Source organism: Cygnus olor, chromosome 2 (assembly GCF_009769625.2).
Source record: "Cygnus olor isolate bCygOlo1 chromosome 2, bCygOlo1.pri.v2, whole genome shotgun sequence".
Lineage (NCBI taxonomy): Eukaryota > Metazoa > Chordata > Aves > Anseriformes > Anatidae > Cygnus > Cygnus olor.
Window position 1 is genome coordinate 110,526,710 of NC_049170.1, and position 23,936 is coordinate 110,550,645.

General features: G+C 40.9%; 1 protein-coding gene across 3 annotated transcripts; it reads left to right on the forward strand.

The window, feature by feature from the left end:
• Positions 1 to 591: 591 nt before the first annotated feature.
• On the forward strand, positions 592 to 23,187 carry THOC1 (THO complex 1). Of its 3 annotated transcripts, XM_040550177.1 has the most exons (22): positions 592 to 715; positions 1,343 to 1,416; positions 1,520 to 1,580; positions 2,264 to 2,330; positions 3,190 to 3,308; positions 5,201 to 5,249; positions 5,756 to 5,851; positions 6,140 to 6,222; positions 6,743 to 6,816; positions 7,428 to 7,536; positions 8,748 to 8,879; positions 10,080 to 10,180; positions 11,734 to 11,800; positions 11,969 to 12,019; positions 12,649 to 12,719; positions 13,554 to 13,577; positions 13,994 to 14,089; positions 15,017 to 15,082; positions 18,779 to 18,862; positions 19,093 to 19,240; positions 20,648 to 20,726; positions 22,774 to 23,187. In XM_040550177.1, the coding sequence occupies exons 1-22, from the start codon at positions 668 to 670 to the stop codon at positions 23,067 to 23,069; spliced, it is 1,995 nt and encodes a 664-aa protein (XP_040406111.1). In that variant the 5' UTR covers positions 592 to 667; the 3' UTR covers positions 23,070 to 23,187. The 3 variants fall into 3 exon arrangements, with proteins under 3 accessions (XP_040406111.1, XP_040406113.1, XP_040406112.1); XM_040550179.1 differs by lacking the exon at positions 20,648 to 20,726; XM_040550178.1 differs by lacking the exon at positions 13,554 to 13,577.
• The last annotated feature ends 749 nt before the right edge of the window (positions 23,188 to 23,936 follow it).

Genomic DNA, 23,936 nt, shown 5'->3' on the forward strand with positions numbered 1-23,936 from the left:
GTTGTTGAAATAACAATGGAGAAATGTTAAAAATAGGGAACTGCTATTGAAACTGGCAGGCAGAAGAGGCAGAGGTCTTCAGAGCTGCTAGACACAAGTCTTTCCCTTCCACCTGAACAACCCAAAGAAACACAAATTAAAACACAGGCCAGAGCGTTTGTGTCCTTTACTGTGCACAAGGAAAGAAACAGAGAAACAGAAAAGGAAAATGTTTTCTGAGGCTCCTGATGAGCGAGGGACATCGCCGCAGAGCACGCTGCCTTCAGGGATCTGGCAGCTGCCGAAGCACTCGTGGTGAAGGGCAAGGTGAGAGACCAAAGCGCTTAGGGCTTTGGTACTGACGTGATCTCCTCACACTGCCCTACTGATTTAAAAATTAAAAGCAAAGAAGGTTAAGTGATTAATAAAGGAGAGCTAAGAGGAGAGAAAAGCAACGGTCTGGTTAGGCATATACGGCTCGGACCAACTCAGCAACTTAAACAGGGTATGAAAACGGGCAGAATTTCTTCCATCACGAGGGCAGGAAGGAGCAGCACCTCACTAACCGACACCGCCCCTGCTGGGAAAACGGGCAGCCCTCCCTCAGCGCCGCGCCAACGGCCGCTAACGGCCGCCCGCCCGCCATCGCGTCATCGCGGCGCGCCGCGGAGCGCTGCCGGCCGGAGCCATGTCGCCGCCGCTCTTCAGCCTGCCCGAGGCGCGGCTCCGCTTCACCGTGAGCGCCGCGGGAGCCGGCCGGCACCGGGGGGACGGGACGGGACCGGGGGTCGGGGGTCGGGGGCTGCTGCCATCTTGGGATGGGCCGTGCTGAGGGGGGCGGTGCGGGGGGGCCGCGCCTGGCTCTGGAGAGGGCCCGGCTGGGCACCTGAGGTCCTGCGGGCACGACCCTACACATAACCCGCCTTTAAAAGCGGGGTTGGGGTTTGCACGGAATCCCAAACCACACAAATCCTCCTGCTGAGAGGGTGAGGTTGTGGGGGGCTTGTGAGTGTTGTAGGTACAGCAGCGGGCTCAACACAGCGCACCCCTTTGTGCATCGCTTACAGTATTCAGCCCATAGTTAGCTCTGGTTTGAGGCGTGATCTGCTACCTCACATGACTAATTTGCTAGGTATTTATTGTTATTTATCCTACTCTTTCCAAAGACTCCTTTGTAAATCGATACATGGTGTGCATTTACATGTAAATCAATACATGGTGTGCGATACACGGTACCTTTGCATTTCTGACCACCATCAGGTGGCAGAAAAAAAAAAAGTGATCTGGCAGAAACAACCTTGGTAACATTCTACTTTTGTACTGCTTTTGCTTTTGTAACTTTTGTCTGTTTACACTTTGATAGTCTTCCACCAGAGAGGCCCTGCATAACAAAACTATCAAACCGCTGCTGAACGCATTTAACCAGATTCCTGGGAGGTAAGTTGCTGCCACTTGCTTTAAAAGGTTCCCATTTTCAGATCATTTTTATGTGTTCCTAATAGTAACGTTATTAACTGATGTGGGATGTTTGCGTTTGCAGTGAAAATGAAAAGAAGTGTACCTTGGATCAAGCTTTTAGAGTTATTGTAGAAGAAGAAATAGTAAGTACTTCAAACTGCTACAGCATATCTCTTGATATAAATCCAACTTTAATCCACTAGTTAGGATATTAATTTAACAGCAGCTTACTGCAGTATTGGGAAATACTGTTTATTAAAAAAACATGAACTATGTGAAAGTTATGTAATTGATACAGGTGATACAGGAGTGTGGTAGGTAGGACAGAATGGCAGTGTTTGGCAGATACCAGCCTATACTGAGAGGTGTTGACTTGGCCTTTTTCAGCAGCTCTTTCTAATGTTTATGATAGTCTGCTTAGTCTGACAATTCGAGTTCATAAACATGGATTATTCTGCATTATACTTCCAAGAGTGGGGTGGAGCGGGTTATCTGTTGCTAGCACGTAACAAAGCTGCCTGACAGTAAACAAAAGGAATCAGAGAATGTTTTTGTTGGTATTACTTGAATGTAGGCAGAATGCAGGGTAGTTATATTCAGAGGTAAATGATGCAGTCTGCAGAGTAAATATTGTAGGGTCTTCAATGAAGAATTGTTGCTCATTCAGTAAATCTGTATACAGTTAACTGACGGGCCTGATGTAACAGATTGAAATTTCAATGTCAATATCTGTTATAAATACCCCCTGCTTGGAAACAAGAATTTTGGTTTCAATAAATATATTGAAGTCAGAATAAAGAAGTTTAAAACTGTTCTTTTTGCTTAGATAAATAAAGCTCCATGTGAAAATCTCCTGGCAATTATTTCTCTTGCTATTAATGGAGTCACAGAAGGTGAGCATCTTTTTCTCAAATCTGTTGGCAGTTTGGGGGGCTGTAAGGTTGTTTCAGATTTTAATACCTTGATTTTTGTAAGTTGTATTCAGCAGTTGGCTTTGATAATACGTGGTCTTTAGGCTAGTGGTTAACTGTTTCATGAGAGGAGTGAAATAAGAATTAAATTCAGTTACCTGTGTGACCTTTGTGTTGGAATCTTTTTTGAGTTCTACTGAATGTCTCTGCACATCTCCCGCATACTGACCTGTCAGTACACGGGTGTTTTTTAGGTACTTGGATCTGTTTTGATAACTGTCTTCTGTGCCAGAAATCATTGTGCTAATCTCTTCTGAAGAGCCTTTCACATGCTTCCACTTGTTTACTTGTTCATATTACCTATCAAATACTCATTTGTTTTATTAAGTATAGCTCAATTACATATGTGTCTTATCAAGTGTAGAATAACATGACCTACAATTATGATGAATGCAGACGTTAGCAAGGTACAGAGCGTGGATATACATGCTTGAGGAAAAGACTCAGACTTCTTGTGTGTATGCAGTAGAACTGTGGATTTAGAAGTCTGAAGGAGTTTGTTTGTGAGATGTAGAACTAGCTGTTTGAGCCTTCTGAGATTTTTAAAACAGTTCTTGTGTACTATTTTCTATACATTAATACAAAGCTTTCATCTGCATGTGTACATGCATACAAAAATAGCTTCAGTGGGAGTTTGTACTTTAGCCAAAACTTTTTGTTAGGCTTTGTAGGAACCCAGGAAAACTTTTTTGCTTTCTTGGGAGCCTGTCCATCAAATGCCATGAATCTTACTGCATTTCAGTTCCAATTTGCTGAACAAAATACTTGCTGTTCTTCATAGGTATCTGCACTGCATCAACGCCTTTTGTGCTCCTGGGAGATGTTCTGGATTGCTTGCCTTTGGATCAGTGTGACAAAATTTTCACTTTTGTGGAGAAGAATGTTGCTACATGGAAATCAGTAAGTATTTTTCCAAAATGTATGTTATGCCAAAGCTTTTGTCTACCGAAATGGTTTTTATAAACAGATTTTAATTGTCTTTGTATCTGTCCGTGTTAGAGTTGTAGCATTAAGCATGTTGTGTTTCGATGCTTAAAAGTGTCAGGGCAGCAGAGGACAGAAAATTAATACTAAAAGATTATAATTTTGGTTGTTCTATTTCTAACTACGTTCTCTTCCATCTACAGTGTGCAACACATTTAGACAGTGGAAATTTATCTTCAGATACACAATTTCTATGAAAGCCTTCTCTCTTGCCTCTGCTTCCTAAGAGCAGCAGGAGATTCCCCCTCTCCAGTTTGCAGGAGACGAGGTCTTACAGATGTTGTGGTTTAACCTGGCAGGCAGCTCTGAGCCACACAGCCATTCACTCAACCTCCCCCCTCAGTGGGATGGGAGAGAGAATTGGGAGAAAGAAAAGTAAAAGCTTGTGTGTTGAGATAAAGACAGTTTAATAGGACAGAAAAGAAAGAGAAATAATGGTAATAGTAATAATGATGTGTACAAAGCAAGTGATGCACAATGCAGTTGCTCACTACCTATCTGGCTGATGCCCAGCCCATCCCCAAGCACACCATATCTCCACACATCCCCCCACCCCATCCAGTCACCCCATATTCATTGTTCAGCATGATGCCACACGATGTGGGACATCCCTTTGGCCAGTTTGGGTCAGCTGTCCTGGTTCTGTCCCCTCCCAGCTCCTCGTGCACCCCCAGCCTCCTTGCTGGCAGGGTGGTGTGAGGAGCTGAAAAGTCCTTGGCTTTTTAATTACTGCTCTGCAGCAGTTAAAACATCAGTGTGTTCATCAACATTATTCTCATCCTAAATCCAAAACACAGCACCATACCAGCTACTGGGAGGAAAATTAACTCTGTCCTGGCCAAAACCAGGACACTAGATCCTTTCGTTAAGGAAGCAATGGTGACTATAGTGATGGTGGATACATTGCCCTAAAATATATATGCTCTTGAACAAACTGTGCTGAGGCCTGCATGAGGGTTCTGTGTTCTTGCGGTGCGGCGGTGCCATGGCAGTAGAAGAGCTGCTGTGACAGGCTGCTTGAGCTCTTTGTGTTGCAGGCACTGTTCATTGAAGAGGGAATTCAGGGTGTCAGGCAGAAGTCCTAACCTGCCTGCATTTTTGTTCCAAGATCATAAGAAATCTTGGTTTTCAACATCCTTGGTTTGTTCTTTGGCAGTACTGCCAGGACCATAAATGTCAGCAGCTCTATAGGTAATACCTGAAGAGTATTCCTGTTTGTCATAGCATTTTCCTAGCCTGGATTCCTTGACCTCTTCCCGTAGACATTCGGGCTGTTCTATTTGAGATAACGTAGTCTTCCCTGAAATACTCACATACTGCTCTTTATCATTCATTCAATTATCTCTCATTTTCTTACTGCCAAACTACTATTACTGTGAATGCCCTGAATCTTCTGTGTGTTGCTCTCTATATGTGTATAGAAATAATGCATGGAAGAATAAGGGAAATGAGTGTAAAAATTAGCGTGGTCCAGGAAAAACAAAGAGGATCCTACCCATGCAGTTCATTGTTATGTGTGGGGATTTTTAGTGGTTTGTTTGGGGGTTTTGTTTTTCCTTTTTTTTTTTTTTTTTTTGAGGGGGGGAAACTGGATTTAAGTGTTGTGGTTTATGCTTTCTTGAAATTTGTGGTATTGTTTGTTTTATGTTGGCCTTTTGTGAAAACAGTTTCTTATTTAAGGGAAAACTGAAATTTAGAGTTAAGAGTAGGAATAACTTAAACTTGCTCATGCCTTGTGATTTAATTAAAATTGCTCAAAAACATTTTTGCTGTCTCTTAATGATCTAAATACTTTTACTCTGTTTCAGAATACGTTTTATTCTGCAGGGAAAAATTACTTGCTACGAATGTGCAATGGTGAGTTCTAGTTTTTCACAGGTTGTGGTGGGGAATTAAGGAACAGCAGATTAAAGTGAGTTTAATAATTTGATTTACAATCAGATGCGTTCAATAAGTAATAAAAGGCAGGTCACTCATCTTAGTGCATGTTCATGAGTCTTGCAGATTAATGTAAAAGTTATTCTGACCTTAGGGAAATCTGCTCTTAATCAGTGGAGGTACTTAAAGAAGAACATCTGAGAAGTATTTATTTCTCAGCAATGACATGGCCCCAGTCAGAGGCAGTATTTAAGTCAGATTTGTTTGAACTAATCCTTTCTTGCCACTGTAGGAATTCAGAGAATAAATAGAATACATTTGGGAAAACTGTGGCTGATCTGAGGAAGTTACTAGCATTTAAATTTACGAATCTTAGCTTCTCTTCATGGGTTATGTAGGATGTGATTAGCAAGTCTTAAAGTCTAGCGTATGAGAAATTGAAAGAGGGACAAATACTAATATTCTTTACTTTTTGCAATATTTAGATCTTCTAAGAAGATTATCAAAGTCACAAAACACAGTCTTCTGTGGAAGAATTCAGCTGTTCTTGGCTAGGTTATTTCCGCTTTCTGAAAAGTCAGGTAAGATTTTTCCATTCCATCACACCTAACACATGGCAAAGACTAAATATGCTGAATGTTTTAAGCTTCTGAAGGTTGCAGATGAAATCCAGTTGGAGAAAATCACTTTGTATCTTATTTCTTGTCTCTGTTGTTAATGTTGTAGCTGGCTTTAATTTATTGTGATTTCAAGCACAAGTTTTGAATGCTGTTTGTGAGAATTTAATAGCAGTGTCTCATAAGCAACCAAGAGAATGAACAGACTTATGAACTTCACAGCTTTTGTGACTGACCTTCTGTTTTCTGCAGGACTTAACTTGCAGAGTCAGTTTAACCTGGAAAATGTCACTGTTTTCAATACCAATGAACATGAGAGCACGTTAGGACAGAAGGTGAGAATTCCTGTGTCATTTTTCACTCATTCTGCAGAAAACAATTCTGTAAACACCTAAGATTGTTGTTACAGAAATGGGCTACTGTGCAGAATTCTACGTTCAGAACTGTATGTTCATAATTTGGTTGTCCCTCTTCCACACCAACCTGCTGATTCTGGAAATGGGCAAGTTATTTGGTACAGTAAACTGTGTAGGTTTGGGAGGTGGGGGGGAAATCTTCATTTGACTTTGAGAGATGAGAACCGTCACTTACTGTAAAAAGTTTTCCCTACAGTCTACAGAGAATAGAGCTTTCCCTTTGATTTTTTTTCTCCAACATAAGTCAGGCTACTGCTGTAAAGTGTATTATGGTGTTAAGATAGGGACTTGTGCATTTTACTGGAGATCTGTTAAATTACCAGCCTAAGCTTTCTCATCTAAAGTGCAATGAAAGGTATAAAACTAAAGAACACCATGAAAAATGTATACAAATTACAGTGGCACTTATATGAGCTCTTTATTATTTTTTTCCTATTAGCACTCAGAGGAAAGAGATGAAGGGATGGAGGTAGAAGAAGGTGAAATGGGAGATGATGAAGCCCCAACAAGCTGGTGAGCTTATAACAAGTCTAAATATTGAAACATAATTTTATAAAGTGAAAGGAAAGAACAGTTTGGAAAATAACCTTAAATGTTGTGCTCAGAATTCTTCTTATTTCTTGCCCCCTTGAGACTAGATAGTTGTCTTTTTTAATGGAAGCAGGTTTTTTTAAATGGAAGTTGCCTAGAAGTGTAAAGAAGTCTACAGATTATTTGAAAAAGTTACGTACCCTGGCTGAAAACCACTGGTATTCTTTCACAGTTCTCCCAAGTATCTTGACAAAACTTGTTCTGGTAAAACGTGTTCAGAGATAATGAGCACATGCTGTATGTGCTTTTAGGAAAAAAGACCGTTTAGGAAAAAACAGTCCTTTTTTAGGAAAAAAGACACCATTCCCCAGGCAGTGTAAAACTCCTAGATCCCTTTTGCTTCACCGTTTTGTGTTTTTATGATGGAAAAACAGTAGGCTGGTTGGAAGACTCTTGCAGGGACAAGTTTTGAATGATAGACTTTTCCATAAGGGCTCACTATTGACTTTATTGCACCTTTCTGAGTGGACTTGAATTTAACATAGTGCTTTCAGTATGGGTTTTCTTAACCTTTTTTTTTTTTTTTTTTGCAGTTCCATTCCAATAGATTATAACCTGTATAGAAAATTCTGGTCACTTCAAGATTACTTTAGAAATCCTGTGCAGTGCTATGAGAAGGTCTCATGGAAAACTTTTCTTAAGGTAATCTCAGTTCATGCGTTCAACAATTCATCCTAAGGAAAAATTAAGAAAAAAATTTACATGAGTAAAAGAGTGACTGAGCATGAATAGAACAGTTCAACTGTTAATGCTATTGAAAATGAGGAACATATGAGGAAGTGCATTTTGCTGGTTTCTAAAGTGAGCCTTTGACAGTAAACAGTATATTAAGATGAGCTGTAAATCCTCTGGTAAAACTTGAGTAAGTCAATTACAGAAACACTTCATATGCTTCAGTAATGTCAGAAGTACCTTTTTCGTGATTTATTAGTTGCAACAAGCAGAACTTTTTAAATAGTGCTACCTAATCCCAGGTCTTTCTTTTGAATATTGTTTATTTTTGAACATTAATCCCACTAGAATCCTAAAATTGATAGGATTCTACTGAAACAGATCACTTAATAGAAGCAATGACTTGAACCAGCTGTTGACTTCAGCCACCTGTTTCAATTTTGATTACTTTGAATGTTGAGGATGATTTACTGCAAAGCTACCCATTTCTTCACACTTGGTCATTCAGTTTCTATTTAACAGTAAGAAGCCCACTTCTTTTCCTTTTTTTTTTTTTAAATCTTTGTTCTCTGTAATGTAGAAACTGAGGTAACATCTGTACAGACATCCTAATACACATCTGGTTAACGAGGTCTATGTTCTCAGTTCAAAAAAAAAAAGATTATAATAATAAAACATGGTTGAGAGAATGAAGGTCAGGTTGAAAATCTTCAGATGATTTTTTTTGACAGATTTTCTTCATTACAGATTTAAGGCTAAGTTGATTTTTAAGAACACCACTGCAAGCTTAACTCACCTGTATAACTTTGTATGTGTTCTGAACAAACTTAATGATGTTTGAATGTAAGCACTATCATCATACATACCTTTTTTCGTCATAACATCTAAACAAGAAAGTAATTGTGCATCCATCACAACTCATAGCATTTTGTCCTTAGTAGGTTTAAATGCTCCAAATGATCGGATATTCTGAAATGATAAATAATGCTTTGACTGTCATAGGTGATGTTCAGAGATTCCCTGTGTACACTGTGGCAAATAGGTGTTATTTTGACTGGCTGATATCAACTATAAATGATTTTACTTGCTTGGTACTAAATCTATTATAGTTCTCAAATACAAGCTTTCTTAGTTTATTTGTGGTTTTTTTTTTTCATGTGGTAAATAACTTTGTTTTATAGTACTCGGAAGAAGTTTTGGCTGTTTTCAAAAGTTACAAATTGGATGATACTCAGGCTTCCCGAAAAAAGCTGGAAGAACTAAAAACAGGCGGAGAACACGTATATTTTGCAAAGTTCCTAACTAGTGAAAAGGTACGTGATCTCTTTGCTCAGAGTCAGAGTAGCTGAGGTTGGAAGGAACCTGTGGAGATAATCTCGTTCAACCTCCCTGCTCTCAGCTCGAGCAGGTTTTGATCTGCACCACGTCCAGTTGGGTTTGGAATGTCTCCCCAGTTTCTCCAACAATCCCATTGCATTGACTGCTGCATTAAGATAAATTTCTTCTGTTCTTACATTTTATTCCTTCTCTGTGGATTCTGTCTGTTTAGTTGATGATTCAGGGACTACTATTTCTGGAATAGCCTGCAGTAAAGCTGTTATTTATTTATTTCACTTGATATGGTTTTTTTTGTTTGTTTGTTTTCATTTTAAAAAGGGAAATTAAAGTAAATATTTACTGAGCTGCTTTTTTATTGTCTTTACAATTATGCTTTCAAAACTTGGCTGATGTGTTAACCATATTTCCTGTTTCTTAACAGTCTTGTTTAAAATTGCTTTGAAAAAGCTATTGAGCATTTTGAACTCTGTTAAGAGTTAACTAAGGAATGAAATGCTATTGAACTGAATCCTAACGCTTTTGTCTTCATTTTGGAATAACTTGTAACTTTAACTTGTACAAGCAAGCTTAGTAGATGACAAAGCAAGTCACAATGCAAAATAAGTTTTCTCTTTCTGGGATTGGAAAAGGGGAGGGGAGGAAGAGGCAGGCTCATAAGCCTTTGACTTGTGTGTCAAGAATTTTAAAATAACATAATATAGAATTGGTTGCTTAATAAACGCATAAGTGAAAGGTCTTTTTTTTAAAAAACAATCTTCAGTGTTCTCTTTGTATGAGCTATCATGTTGCAGTGTGGGGGGTGTAAACCAAGCACTGTACCAGTGTACAAATGTTGATGAGGGTAAACCCTTTTGTGATAGCCAAACCCTTGTGTAGCCAGTAGTTCACAGGAAAAGGTAGCAAGCTGTTCTTCAGTTACTGAAAAATTTGAATATTTGTTTTTCCAAATTCTTGTTCATTTCAATGTGAACGATTCTTTGTTGTGAAATCCAGCAGTATAAAATTCAGTAAACAAAAACTTAGAAATATGACTTTATAATGACTTGCCATCATCTTCTTGTAAAAAAAAAAAAAAAAAAGTCCTCATCTGGTTTATCTGAAAATATTTGTTGATATTTTTTCAGTTATGTGTTTAGTGTCTTTAAAATCTGTGTAATTCTTTTGTTTTTGTCTAGTTGATGGATTTACAGCTGAGTGACAGTAACTTTCGCCGTCACATCTTGTTGCAGTATCTAATACTATTTCAGTATCTGAAGGGACAGGTCAAATTTAAAAGGTAATATGGATTGTGTTAAACCGAAACATTTTAAAAGCACTTACATCTACTCATTCTAAGGTTCTTGTGAATCTTGTGGAGCCCTGGACAGGTAAATATAAGAGGTGGATGAAATTATTTTACGGCAGTAAAGGGGAGGTCTCATTCCTACCTTTCTGTGTTCCTCTTGGTGTGATTCTCTGCTTCCCCTTGCAGGGACACTAATGTTTGTTAGTCTCTTTCAAGTTTGTGCAGTTTTCTAGGATAGCAAAACCACATCTGCTCATCTTTGCAGAGTTAGTTTTCTGTCAGATTAGTGAGTTGGGTGGGATTTCAGAGAAGCAGAGACCTCTAGAGCTTGCTTAACGTGGGTGCCAGCCATGAGAGGGAAGGAGTGCCTCTCTTTAATAGCAGCAGACCATTAGGTAGTGCAGGATACCTATAGATTCAAAATAATGGCATATATATCATCAACTCTGCCATCCACATGCGGCATTGTTTGCTGATTTGTTTCTTCCTAAAGCTCTGCAGAATTCTGTCTAAAACAGCAAGAAATAACAAGGGTGACTATTACTTTTATAAACTGATGGGACAGAACAAAGCCCTGTCTTTTTCTACTCAGTACTCCAGTGTTACACTGAAGAAAAATGTTCCTGTTTGTTCTTTCCCTGTGCCGTTAACCATATGGGCACATAAAGATTAACATTTAAGGCAGCTGTCTTTCACCTGTAATATACTGCCTTTTGCAAACAAATCTCAGAGAACTTTGCAAACTAGATTAGTTTTATTATCCTCGTTCTATAATTTATTTACCAAGGTGAGCCAGTGGCAGAGAAGGACTAGAATTCAGGTATCCTGAATTGCACTTCAGCTGTGTAGAGGTGATAGTCGATCATTTCAGTGACAGTCCATTCAGCAGTTCATTTAAAAGCACTCATTTATCAGTGGTCAAGGACGGTGTAATATATATATGGCATGGTATAACACTAATCTGTTCACAAAAGAATTCTGGTCTCTTCTTGGAAATTAAATGAGCCACATCCTAAGTATTGTATTTATTTCTGCTTTTTACTTTTTCACTTCTACTTACTAATTGCATTATAATTCTAGGTTATGCTATATAGAACTCATGTTTTAAGGTACTCAAGATCTGTGTCTATATAATGGCAGTAGATTAATTCTTTCTCTTACTATGGTTTGTCTACAGTAGTGCTTTAGCCGGGGTTAGGAGTGTATCTTTTGAAGTCTGTTTTTTGTGCACACTTGCTGTGCTTTGGGTCCACGTAAAGATCTGTTCTTGAATCACACAAACAAACTTTCTACTCAGTGAAGGTAAACCTGAAAGCATATTCCACAAACACATCAAATTAACTCCACAAACCAGAAAGCGTTCAGTCCATGGGACCAGATCAGAGCATATTCAAAGTTCCTTCTTCAACTCCCCTCCAACACCTCTCAGGAAGCACAGAAAGCATGTAGGGTAAAGGGTGTGCCCTCAGCACATGTTTAGACAACTCTTCACATTAATAAAAAAAAAAAAAATTGATCTAGTGATTTTTCTTTTTCATTTCCAGTTCAAACTATGTTCTAACAGATGAACAATCTCTTTGGATTGAAGATACTACAAAGGCAGTTTACCAGGTTGGTACCATAGATACTTACATAAAAATTACATAGAAAAAGTAGTTACCTCATCTAATAGTGTATTAACCACCTTTGAAGCAATAACAGCCATTTTGTTTGTTTTTTTCCTAAATATTCTGCTAAGTATAATGTTAAAAGTTCTCTTTTTTTTTCCTCCAATCATAGCTTCTTTCAGAAAATCCTCCAGATGGAGAAAGATTCTCAAAAATGGTAGAGGTAAGAAGTACTTTGGTGCACGTCTGAACCAAAGTCTTTCTAGAGTGTCTAAGGAGTAAAAAGGCCATATCAGTATAAACATCTCTTAGAACGTAAACATAACGTCTGAGAGACCTTTTATCTCATCTCAGTAAGAGAGATCTCATAACATCTTTTTTATTTTTAGTCACATTTTCCCATGTTTTTGTTAATGTGCTTTTCTTCTTTCTGAGGGGGAGAAATGGAAATGGTCATATATGTGCATGTATACATCCATGAGATCATTAAAATTATATATATCTTTGCGGACAGGAGTACTATGCCCAGAGACATGGGAATAAGACACAAATGGAATTTAGCCTTTTTTCAATCTTACTGCTTTCTGTTTTTAATTTTCCTTTGGCTATATCTCTTTCTTTGCTCAGAGAAAGAGAAAGAAAGCCTTTCCCATAGTCATTGGAGAGAGGAGGTGCGCTATTTTTGGATAAACTAAACAACTGCATAAGATTATACTGATGACCTTCAAATTTGTGGCTGAAATATGCTAAAACCAAGTTTTCTCCTTAGTTACAATAGCTTAATTAATATCTGTGGGGCCAACTTTTAAGGTAATTATGACTCTGATAATGTGGAATATTATGTTTCTCCAGCATATATTAAATACTGAAGAAAACTGGAACTCATGGAAAAATGAGGGCTGCCCAAGCTTTGTGAAAGAAAGGTATCTCTCTTTCGAAGTAGAAATTTGTCATTTATTTGAAATGATGGCTCAGCTTCTGAATATGTACCCCCAGTGTATATGAACTTAATGGTTCACACAGCCTTGACGTTTGTGTAGTTGGATGTCCCTTCCATGTGTGTAGAACGCTCTTAAATTTCTGCCAAAAGTTTTAAGGCTTCATTATGCCGATGAAGGGGTGGTGATGCGTCTCTGGGTCTCAAGAGAGCATTCCTCATTGTCTCATTGGCAGCATTTTGTTCTCTTACTACCAAGGATTCAGTGGCTGGGTATCACGTTGTCCCCCTTCCTGCCTTTGGCAGACGCTATGATGAAGAATTTAGTGCCTGACTTTGCTACATACCAGTATGGATTGCCTCTTAAGGCAATTCCTTTGGCATTATGGCTTTAAAGGGGTAGCAAACCTGGAATTATTATTAAGTTTGCCACTTGGTGGCGATCACTTACCTGAAAGGAAAATACAGTTAGGTGGCTATTGCCATCAAAAGATTTCCTGCCTAATTAGTTACTAACTAGTGGCAAACTTGAACTGAGATTCCGTATGTGTGCTTGACTGTTTTGAGGTGGTGACCAAACGTTCCTCTTCCATCCTTGTTCATTCCCTCCACTGGCCACAGCCCTTAGTGGTAAGGAGCAGACGGGTCATTACCTTTTCACAAATTCTTTTATGCAGAGATCAGGTGGAGCCATCTTTTCCTGGCTTCAGCAATTTGCAGAAAAGGGAGGGGGGTGGTAAGAAGAGAGAAATAACTATTGGAAAAGAAAATGTAAAATTGTTAAATCTGACTTTTATAAATGTTCTGTCTCCTTCTTTAGATCTCAGCCAGAGTTTCAGCTTGGGTAGGTCTTACCCTTACCTCAGTGATGTGGGATCTCCATTCTCTGATCCCATGAAATCAGGTGCAGCTGGGGAAGGAGAGCTTGCAATCGTAGTGCAGATGATCCCAGCAGCAGGGTAGATCACACTTAGTATGTGCTGCTGGAATAAATGTGATTTGCTTCTTTTTCTATACTGGAACTCTGATAAACCTTTAAATTTGTGAATGAACTGATTTTGGTGTCTGGCAAATCCCTTTCCTTATCTCTGCTTTATGTTCTCTGTCTTCTTCCCCCTTCTTTCCACCCTGGGAATCCCAGTCTTTCTGAATACCTTCACTGTGATTTAAATCAAAGCCACCTGAAATGAAATGGCTTGGTTTTGTTTTCTTAAATATTACTGGTTTGATATTAAAGAGCCTTTTTTTTTTTCCCTTTAGGCCTCCTGATTCTAAGCCAATGAGGCCTGCGAGAAAGAGGCCAGCTCCTGAGGACTTCTTAGGAAAAGGACCAAACAAAAAAATCCTTATGGGGAAGTATGTTTTTTTTTGTTTGTTTTGTTTTGTTGTTGCTGTTGCTTTTCTTTTTCTTCAGAGGGTTTCTGTGGTGGTGGTTACTGTGGTGGTGGTGGTGGTTTTTTGTTTTGTCTTTTCTTTTTCTTTGTTTGCCACTGACTGTTTTTCCTAGTGAGGGCTTTTCAAACTTCCTCACTTTGGAACTGCCAAGAAAGGATAGCCAGGGAACATGCCAGTTGGTTTAAAACTTGCAGTAGGCTTGTCCTTAGTCATCTCTTGAAGATCCCTTATAAATAGTCCGTAAGTCATAGGCTGCAAATCAGTGTTTTTATACTTGTTGGACCAGTTTTCATCCTTTTTGTTTTCCTTATTTTTGCTTAAAATGTATCTATGCCATGGATTTTAAAATAACACCTACTGATATTTTATCCGTGGGGCTAAGTAACATGCAAAATACTTCCATTGGAGAGAATATATCAAGAAGAATTCAAGAGCTATCCACTTTTTCCAGTTTATTTCCAGGAGAAATGATAGTCTTTTTATTGTAACTGTTCACCCAACCTAGGTGTGGAAATTTTGATCTCCTCTTGAGCCTCAAGATGTTGAACTGAGTTACTAAACACTGAGTGTTCAGTGTCCCTTCTGAAAAAGAAAACGATAAATTATTTAATTTATCAAAACAAAATGTCCTGTCCACAGATCAGCCAGAGACTATAGGAGAAGTTTAGAATGTCGTTTTCCTTATTTGCAACATCAGATAAGGTTTATGTCACTTCTGGTAATTCCTGACATGTTTGTATCCCAAAATTTGTATGACAGGCTTTATTATAAAGGCTTTGGGAAGAGAATTTGTGTAGCACTGTTTTGTGTGTCTGGCTTTGGTGAATGATGGAACATGGAATGACAGAATGAAGGAGTTCAGTATGTGTTTATGCTCCTCTTTTTCAGTGAGGAACTGACCCGCCTTTGGAACTTATGTCCTGACAATATGGAAGCCTGTAAATCTGAGAGTAGGTAGGTAAGAAAGAGTACATCATTGTCTAAAGCTAACTTCCAACACTCTGATTTATGCAAAATTACAGTTATTACGAAGTTGCATAAGGAAAGTGTTTAAGATGATCGTATATAGCATTGCATTTCACCGTGTGTGGAGAGAAGCTGATTATATGCATCTCTGTCTTGAAATCTTCTTACAGTTTTCTTTGCTATTGTTTACTCTCATTTAATAGAGGGTGATTGTAGAATTAGGTAGTTTATGTAATAAAGGAACGTTGCCGAGTCTGTTTCTAATGAAGTTAGCAAGCTATTTAGCCATGATTTTCAGGTAAGCATGTGCTTTGGACAATACTAGATAAGATCAAATTGGCTACTGTGCATTGTTTCATTGCACAGTGGATCTACTAGTAGTGCAGATGTAGAAAAATGCAATTATTGGTTATCCCTTCTGCCTGCACAATTGCAGGAAATACTGAAAACATACTTTGCTACATGACTGTCTTCTCGTTAAAGGTAGCACGTAATTCCCTTTTGTGCTGATGTGATACCTCGTGGAAATTTGGAAAAGGAATTGGATGGTTCTCAAAGAGGGCTTTGCTGGTGGTGGCTGGATGCCTGGGGAGAGGTGCTACCTGGCAGGTGTCCTGAATGGAGGAATTTAATTTCCAAAGGTTGAGAGCTCTGCTGAGGAAGTGCCTTCCTTTCTTGTGAGGATGACATATGGAGGAAGGCCTTTACTAGACCAAAGGCTAAAGGTGGCATTGGGCTTGGAACCGTGTGGTGGTTTAACTCAGGTGGGTGGCCGAGCTCCACCACAACCGCTCTCTCACTCCCCCTCCTCAAAGAGGAACGGGGAGAAAATACGATGAAAAGGGCTCAAGGGTTGAGATAAGGACGAGGAGATTGCACAGCAATTATCGTGACGGGCAAAACAGACTCAGCGTAGGGAGATAGTAAGATTTATTGCCTATTACTGACAAGCTAGAGAAGTGAGAAACAAAGGAAAGAAACCAAAAGCACCTCCCCCCCATCCACCCTCTCCCACCTCCTCCCCCCGAGCGGCGCAGGGGAATGCGGGAACAGGGGTTATGGTCAGTCTGTAGCGCTTTTTCGCCGCCGCTCCTTCTCGATCACTCTCGTCCCCTGTGCTGTGGGGTCCCTCCCACGGGATGCCATTCTTGCCGAACTGATTCGGTGTGGGCTGCCCACAGGCAGCAGCTCTTCAAGAACTGCTCCAGATATGGCTCCGTACCACGGGGTCCATCCCTCAGGAGCAAACTGCTCCAACCTGGATTCCCCACGGGCAGCAGCTCCTGCCAGGTCACCTGCTCCTGCGTGGTCTCCTCTCCACGGGCTACAGGTCCGGCCCGGAATCTGCTCCGGCAGGGGTCTTCCACAGGCCGCAGCCTCCGTCGGTGCAGGTCCACCTGCTCCACCGTGGTCTCCTCCACGGGCTGCAGCGTGGAACCCTGCTCCACCGCGGTACTCCATGGGCTGCAGGGGGACAGCCTGCTTCACCATGGGCCTCACCACAGGCTGCAGGGGACTTCTGCTCCGGCGCCTGGAGCACCTCTCCCCCTCCTTCTTCACTGACCTTGGCGCCTGCAAGGCTGTTCCTCACTCCTCTCTCTCTCCCAGCTGCTGTGTGTGGCGCAGCGTTTTTTTTTCCCGTCTTAAATCTGCTCTCACAGAGGCGCAAAACAACATCACTTATTGGCTCAGCTCTGGTCAGCAGTGGGGCCCTTACTTACTTACTTACATGGGGCAGCTTCTAGATCCTTCTCACAGAAGCCACCCCTATGGCCCCCTGCTACCAAAACCTTGCCACGTAAACCCACTACAAACCAAAACTTTTCATTCCTGGTGTATGAGAGGAAGGAGAAAGAGCTTGGGGGGAACACAGCCATGGACAACACACACACAGAAGGGGGGGGGGATTGGGAGGGAACGCATATGATGGTTAAGAGGAAAGAGCAGGTCCCAGAGAGTCTGGATTCGGTTCCAAGCTTTGTTATGGATTCTGTGACTGAATGTGGTCAACAGACTGTCACTTTTTTACATTGATCCATCGAGTCTTTATTCAAATGGGGTAGTACTTCTTTACCTGTCTTTGTTTTAGATTGCTGTTCTTGGGATAAAATCTGCTTTTTAAAATTTGCATAGTGCCAAATACAGTAGGATTCAAATCGGATGGATTTTTGTAGTGCACTTAAACGTGCATGTAGTCAGTAACACACTGTAAACACGCATGGAGCACTGGTTTTCTGGGCAAAGCATGTTTCTCAAAACAAAACCAACGTGAACTTAGAAACCAGCGCTCTCTTTTCCCTTTTTTTTTTTTTTTTTTTTTAATTCCCCTGACTGATCACTAGGTTCTCTTGTAGAAGCTGATGTCTCTGTCAAACATTAGGGAGGAGAAATACAGGCCATGAGTCTGCTTTACGTGTAGTCTTCAAAAGCGGAAAACTGCCCCTGATCATTGTGAATATTATTTTTGTTGTTATACTTTTAGGTCATATTTCCTTATGTACTGGTTTGAACATCTTAGAGAAGCAACCTCTAACTGTTCAGAGAACAGAAATATCAGTTGACCTTTTAACGTGTCCTCTGTGAACCACAACTTCTGTCTTTTAAATCACGTTATCACAGAAGAGCTGAGGTTGGAAAGGACCTCTAGAGACCACCTCGTCCACCCCCTCGCTCAACTACAGCAAGTTGCTCAGGACCCTCTCCAGTCAGGCTTTCAAAGTCTCTCCACAAATGGAAGCTCCACAGCGTCTGGGCAGCCTGTTCTAGAGTTTGACAACCATCACAGAAAATCTTTGGTTTCCTTTTTTTGGTGGTTGTTGGTTTGGTTTTTTTTTTTATGCTCATGTAAAATTTCCTGTACTTGGACTTGTGCCCGCTGCCACTTGTGCTCTCACTGAGTAGCATCAGAGAGTCCAGCTCCTCGTTCTTTACCCTCCCCATCAGGTACATTACTGCCTTCTCTTCTGCAGGGTAAAGTATGTGAAGTACGTTTGGCAGAAGGTACAGGGATCACCAGGGGGAGTGAAACGAACATGTTTGAGCAAGTCTGGGAAGCTGCTGTGATGAGATCATCAAGTACAATATTAAGCTGCCTGGTGCTTTCCCATCTAAAATTAGTGACCATAAATCATTGAAGTGGGGTTAGTAGTACTCTGGCTTTCCCTGGTTGCACATGAACTGGAATGTGAGTGTATGAGGGAAGAGACCCTGTTTTACTTACCCCATCCTATCAAATTGCACAGAACAAACAGCCATTTTAGATTCCCATGTGCTTGTGAGCTCTGCATGTGGGAGTATGTTTCTAATGCTGCCAGTCAGTTTTCGCAGATAACTTTTATGAAAGTCTCATTTCCTGATTTCCAGAAGTCTTGTCTTGCCTCCCGTATTCCTTTGTCACCAAACGTTCTTTACAGGTGTTAGTGTCACATTTCAGTATGGCAGAAAGGTTAAGTACATATAGTAGGTAGTGCTAGTGATTCCTGACAGATTTCAATGATTATGCAGTAAATAATCTCATAGTACCATGTATCTAACAGATTATTCATTTATGTGAGGTTGTTAAATGTGAGTTGGTTTTGGATTTTTGGTTCATAAACATCTCAAACTTAATTAAAGAAGTAACTGAAAAACAGCTATTTTAGAGTAGAATGTGAATAGAATTAAGACCCTTACTTTATTTTTTAGGGAATATATGCCAACATTGGAGGAGTTTTTTGAAGAAGCTATTGAACAAGCAGATCCTGAAAATATGGTTGAAAATAAGTACAAGTATGTAGATCTTTTGTTTCGTTTCACTTTGTTTTGATCTCTTGCACGTTTGGATTGTTAAAGAAAACTGACTGTTCTCTGTAATAACTGTGCATCTGTGCTAGACTCCAGTAATACACAAAAAATATAGATTTGGACAGAATTATATTAATTAGGAAATGACTCAGATCTTTTTGTGTACTTTTATAGATGACAGACTGTTACCAAGCAAACTTGTATTTTTTTTGTAGGGCTGTGAACAATTCTAACTATGGGTGGAGAGCATTACGACTACTAGCACGCAGAAGTCCCCACTTCTTCCAGCCAACAAACCAACAATTCAAGAGTTTACCAGAATATCTAGAAAACATGGTAATCAAATTAGCCAAGGAGCTGCCTGTAAGTGGTATTATCCTATAATAATAATAAATGAATTCATTTGACTTCCTGCTTGTCTCTTTCTGCAGTCCATTTGGTACACGGGGAAAAAACACAAGAAAAAGTTTGTACACTAAAGGAAATATTGCAAGTAAAATTGCTTTAATCTATGAAAGTCCCAGTAACACTAAGTTTCAGATAACATTGACTAACATTAACTGCCGAGCATTTCCTTGTATTCTGTGAATGAACAGCTGTGGCAGTCCAAGTTTTTCTGCACCCCTCGCAAAGTTGGTAGACAGGAATATGTTTCTGCCAAGCTACTTGGGTTCTGCGTTGTAGTGCAGACCACTTCCGCGGCAGGTGTAAGCTGGTGGTATGGCTCACGGTAGCAGTAGCTGTGGTTAGGAAAGGGGCAGCGTGTGCTGCTGAGGATACTGTGGTGTTGCAGCAAGATTTACCAGGGCTCTTTGGTCAGCCCCCTGGTTTTTAAAATATGTAAAGAAAAGTAGACCTTGTGGAGCTGTAAATCTAATCCATTATTGCTTTGTATGTTCAACAATGCAAATCTGAGGCAAGGGCCCTAGGGGTCTTTCAGGTCACTTTATACACAGTGGTAAGAGGGATGAGTGGTTGGGGAGGGGAACGTTTTCTAAGCCTTTGAGTTAGCATACAACCCAGGTATTTCGTACAGATACGGACCCTTGGTTCCGGATTTGAGACCTTTCCTGTCTGTGATGTAAAAACTGGATTGTAATAGGTAGCATTTTTATTGTCTAGCCATCAGAATTAACTAGATGCTAAAAGCAATTTTAGAAAAAATACTGGGAGGGGAGAGTGGTTCAATAGACAACTTGATGCAGTATTCCTGATATCCTGGACCAGATATTACGGCAGGAAACAAATGCATGGATAAGGCCTGCGACTGGGATGTAGAAAAAGGAGCCTTTTGTTCGTCTTGTCTGATCAGTAGTTAAATCAAGAAGTGAAGAGTCTGCTGTTTGCTTACTTGTTTGCCACCTGTAGCTAGTCTACAAAAAAGTCCGAAAGTACAGAGAACTTGAATTCCTGTGTGAGGAATAAAATGAGTGAAGATTTTTATTTTTTTTTAAGAAAGTAATAAAGCTATGTATGTTATGCCATATTTGTAGTTAGTGTGGAAAGAACTGGAGAGAATCCTGTAAAGTCATTTGATAGCTTCATTAAGTTTTTTTTTGTTGTTTTGTTTTGTTTTGTTTTTTAAATTAACACTATGTTTTATTGTTAACTGGTGTTCTGGATGCAGAAGACTGGGGGAGATTTTTAGTTCTCATATGGGATCATGTCAGATTTCCCATTCTAACACACATGCCAGGGACCATCATAGAGCTGTAAAATTTCTCTTTAAACACAAAATTCATCGAATGATATTTAGTTCTCTCATTATAGCCTCCTTCTGAAGAAATAAAAACAGGCGAAGATGAAGATGAGGAAGATAATGATGCTTTATTAAAGGAAAACAATGAAAGTAAGATTTGCATGTTCTTAGTCTTTTCACAGTTTCTCTTGATGCATATAGTAGGAGCTGTGTTTGACTGTACTTTCTGCAGAGGGTCACCAGTCCTGGTTGCCCTGGTACTTCTGACTTGTACCCACGTTCATACTGAGAAGTGCAGCTTTTCAGGTCACACCTGTAGCGACCTCTCAGTCTCACTGTCTGCAGTGCCGAAAGTGTCCCAACTTGCTGAGGTTGGATAAGCATTTTCACTTGGAGTCTCTTCCATTTTTGCTCTGTGGTGTGTGCTTAGTGTTACTAGATGTTCGTAGCCCAAAGATCCACAGTGCTTTGTAGAAACCTCCCCAGGTTTTTCTCAGCCCCTCTTCCCTCTTTCTGCCCTTTAGAGGCCGTGGGTGAGTGCCTCCCTCTGCCCCTGCTGGGGTAGGTAGTTACGGGACCTTGAGAAACGGATGTGTTCCACTTCTGGTATCATTACTTCATCTGCGTTTGCCTGGCTTAAAGGCAAAAGCTTCTCTGTGACAGAGAAGACAGAAGCCTTCCCGACAAGTATCATCTCTTGTTCCTCTCCATGAACCAGCCCCTTCGTGTTTGTCTCTTGCCAGCAATTTTGGTGTGGCATGCTCTCAGGTGTCCTTCCCTGTCCCGTGTGTGTGTCAGTCTGCCTTCCTCCGTCCTCATTCACGCCCCCATCTCGCAGTACCTTCTCCCTGGCGTGGCGTAGCTCTGTACGCTAGCTCTTGGATCCAGTGTGGGCAGGGGGATAGGTGGGGTGTGGAACTCGCACGCTGGCTGCTGCTGGTGACCCGCGTGCTTCCTGAGCTCGGGGGATTTTCTGTTACTGGAAAGCCGCCTGTGGGCCTGTGTCAATACCTCGTCTGCTGCCCGCTTCCATCCAGCATCTGACCTCTTCTTTTCCAGTCTCGTTGATGGTGGAGTTCTCTCCTCCTCAGCATAGCGCTGCCTGAAACGGCCTTCCTAGTTTCCCTGTGTTGAATTTACGTCCTTCTTTAAATACTGTCTTAAAGCAAAGAGGGTGTAGCTGTGGTCTGCACATTTTGCTTAGAAACAGCGGAAGTGATCTGAGTGCTTTTTGTTCTTTTGTCGTTCATGCTCTTCTAGTCCTTTCCCTTGATGTAATGGTTTTAGTTCAAATAAATGACTGTGACTGAAAGCACTTGAAGGAGCTGAAGCTCCATCTGTGCCAACTAACTCTTCAGGTGGGGTGAGGGTGAGCTATTTACTAAAAATTAGGAATATGATGACTGTATGTAAATAACTCAATCTTTAAGGTGTTTTTTTTTGTTTTGTTTTTCCTCTTAAAGTGTGTGAAATAAGCTATGGTTTACCGCCTATGTTTATAGTCCATGTTAAGTTACGGATTTGTAAACCCACTTGTGTGATCACTTGGCTTCTCAGCAGAGCACAGAATTTAGTGTTTTTATCTTGATGCCAGAATGACAGAAAAGTCCTTGAAGTACTGACCACCTATTAAAGCTGATACCCTGTTCACACTCTGCTGCTAACAGGAACATGAGGCTTGTTAACCGTTCCATCCTTTAGTAACTCAGTAAAAGGGAAGCAAGCTTTTTTTTTTTTTTATTGAACAAATTTATGCAAGTTTACCTGGGTAAATTCCATAAAATGGCTAAAATAATTCTAGAAGACTAATGTTAAAGCTCACGCTGTATTTTAATACTACAGCTGACTCGTGTATTGACAATTGCAGGCTACCTGCAAATATTGTTTTCACTTGGAGGAGGCACTTGTGGTGTACTTGAGGCTTTAGCAGTTCTCACTCAGTCAAGCAAGGTGATACTTGAAAGGACTTTTCAAGAAGACAGGGAATGGATGTTCTTCTTGAAACCCACTACATCTGTAAGAAGCCAGAGCTTTTGAGTAGGTTAAAGGCTAAATGGCAGGGTTATGTCAGTCTGCTAGTGAATAAGAGGTTCGAAATGGGGCAGGACAGGGAGGAATCATTTGCAGTATCGACTCAAGACGCTCCCTGAGTCTTGCTGTGATTTTTATTGTTGTGTTTTTTTTTTTTTTCCTCCAGGCCCAGAGGTGCAACGGGACAAAGCCATGACGGGCGAACAAATGGAGCTATTTGCCAGCAGGCTGGGGGAGCACTGGAGGGCCCTGGCCCCCTACCTAGAAATGAAGGATTCCGATATCCGGCAGATCGAGTCGGACAGCGAAGACGTGAGGATGAGGGCCAAGCAGCTGCTGGTTGCCTGGCAGGATCAGGAGGGCGCGCACGCGACACCCGAGAACCTGATCACTGCCCTGAGCAAAGCCGGGCTCGCTGACCTCGCAGAGAGCCTGACCAACGACACTGAAAGCAGCAGCTGACGCCCTTCAGGTGCTAACTGGGGTCTGTGTTGAGGTAATTGTAACAATTGTTGCTAGGTAGTAGCCCTTTGATAGGTGTCTGGTGTTCGATAAACAATAAAAACCTTTTTATAATGTTGTTCATTGTCCAGGTTTTCTGTGAAGAGGGTTAGTCAGCAAGCTTTAGCTCGGATGGGGGAAACACAAAAGGGAGGCTGTGTCTTTGTGGGGTTTCTCAGAGCAGGGAGTGGTGTAAGTGGCTCCTACACCATCAGGTGCAGACCATGAAAACGTACCTGGGGCAAGTGTTTCTGAGGGCAGTGTTCACTGCAGTGAAGAGCCTGCAGAGGCAGAGGTGTGCTTGTGCCAAAGGACTGGGTCTCCCCGTGCAGTAATGCCTCTGGCACGATACTGAACTGGGACAGACAAATACCTTATTTGTGAAGTGATGTGTTGTTTTGCTGGAAGGCTGTGGGGTTTTGGAGGGGTACAAGCTGTTCCAGGTAGTTGTATTAGTTCTTGCAAAAAAAAGAAAAAAAATCAAGATTTTTGTGATGTTGAGTTGTAGCTGGCTTACAGCTTGGTTCATGGCTCTGTCTTGCAGAATTTCTATCGTTCAGTGAAATCTCTAATTACTGTTTGGAAAACTGTGTATCACAAACCTTTTCTCTGCAGCGTATAGTTCAGTCATTAAAGCATACCTGTGGACTTACTTTCCACGGTGGTTACCTACTACCTCGGAGGCAAGTTCCTGGCTGCAGAGCCACTGATGAGAACTCTGTGGGGCTGCAGCCCCTTTTTAGATGTAACTGTATTAGGAATTTGACTGGGGGCGCTTCAGGCCAAGTCTGCACAGGCTGACAGAGCTAGGCTGTATTGTTTCCACCT

What these genes read in the sequence shown, in the direction of transcription:
- THOC1 (XM_040550177.1), top strand. Translation starts at nt 668, where the DNA reads ATGTCGCCGCCGCTCTTCAGCCTGCCCGAGGCGCGGCTCCGCTTCACC. An exon ending in ATGTTGCTACATGGAAATCA is followed by an intron (nt 3,309 to 5,200) that starts GTAAGTATTTTT and finishes ACTCTGTTTCAG; the next exon opens with AATACGTTTTATTCTGCAGG. An exon ending in CTACAAAGGCAGTTTACCAG is followed by an intron (nt 11,801 to 11,968) that starts GTTGGTACCATA and finishes CTCCAATCATAG; the next exon opens with CTTCTTTCAGAAAATCCTCC.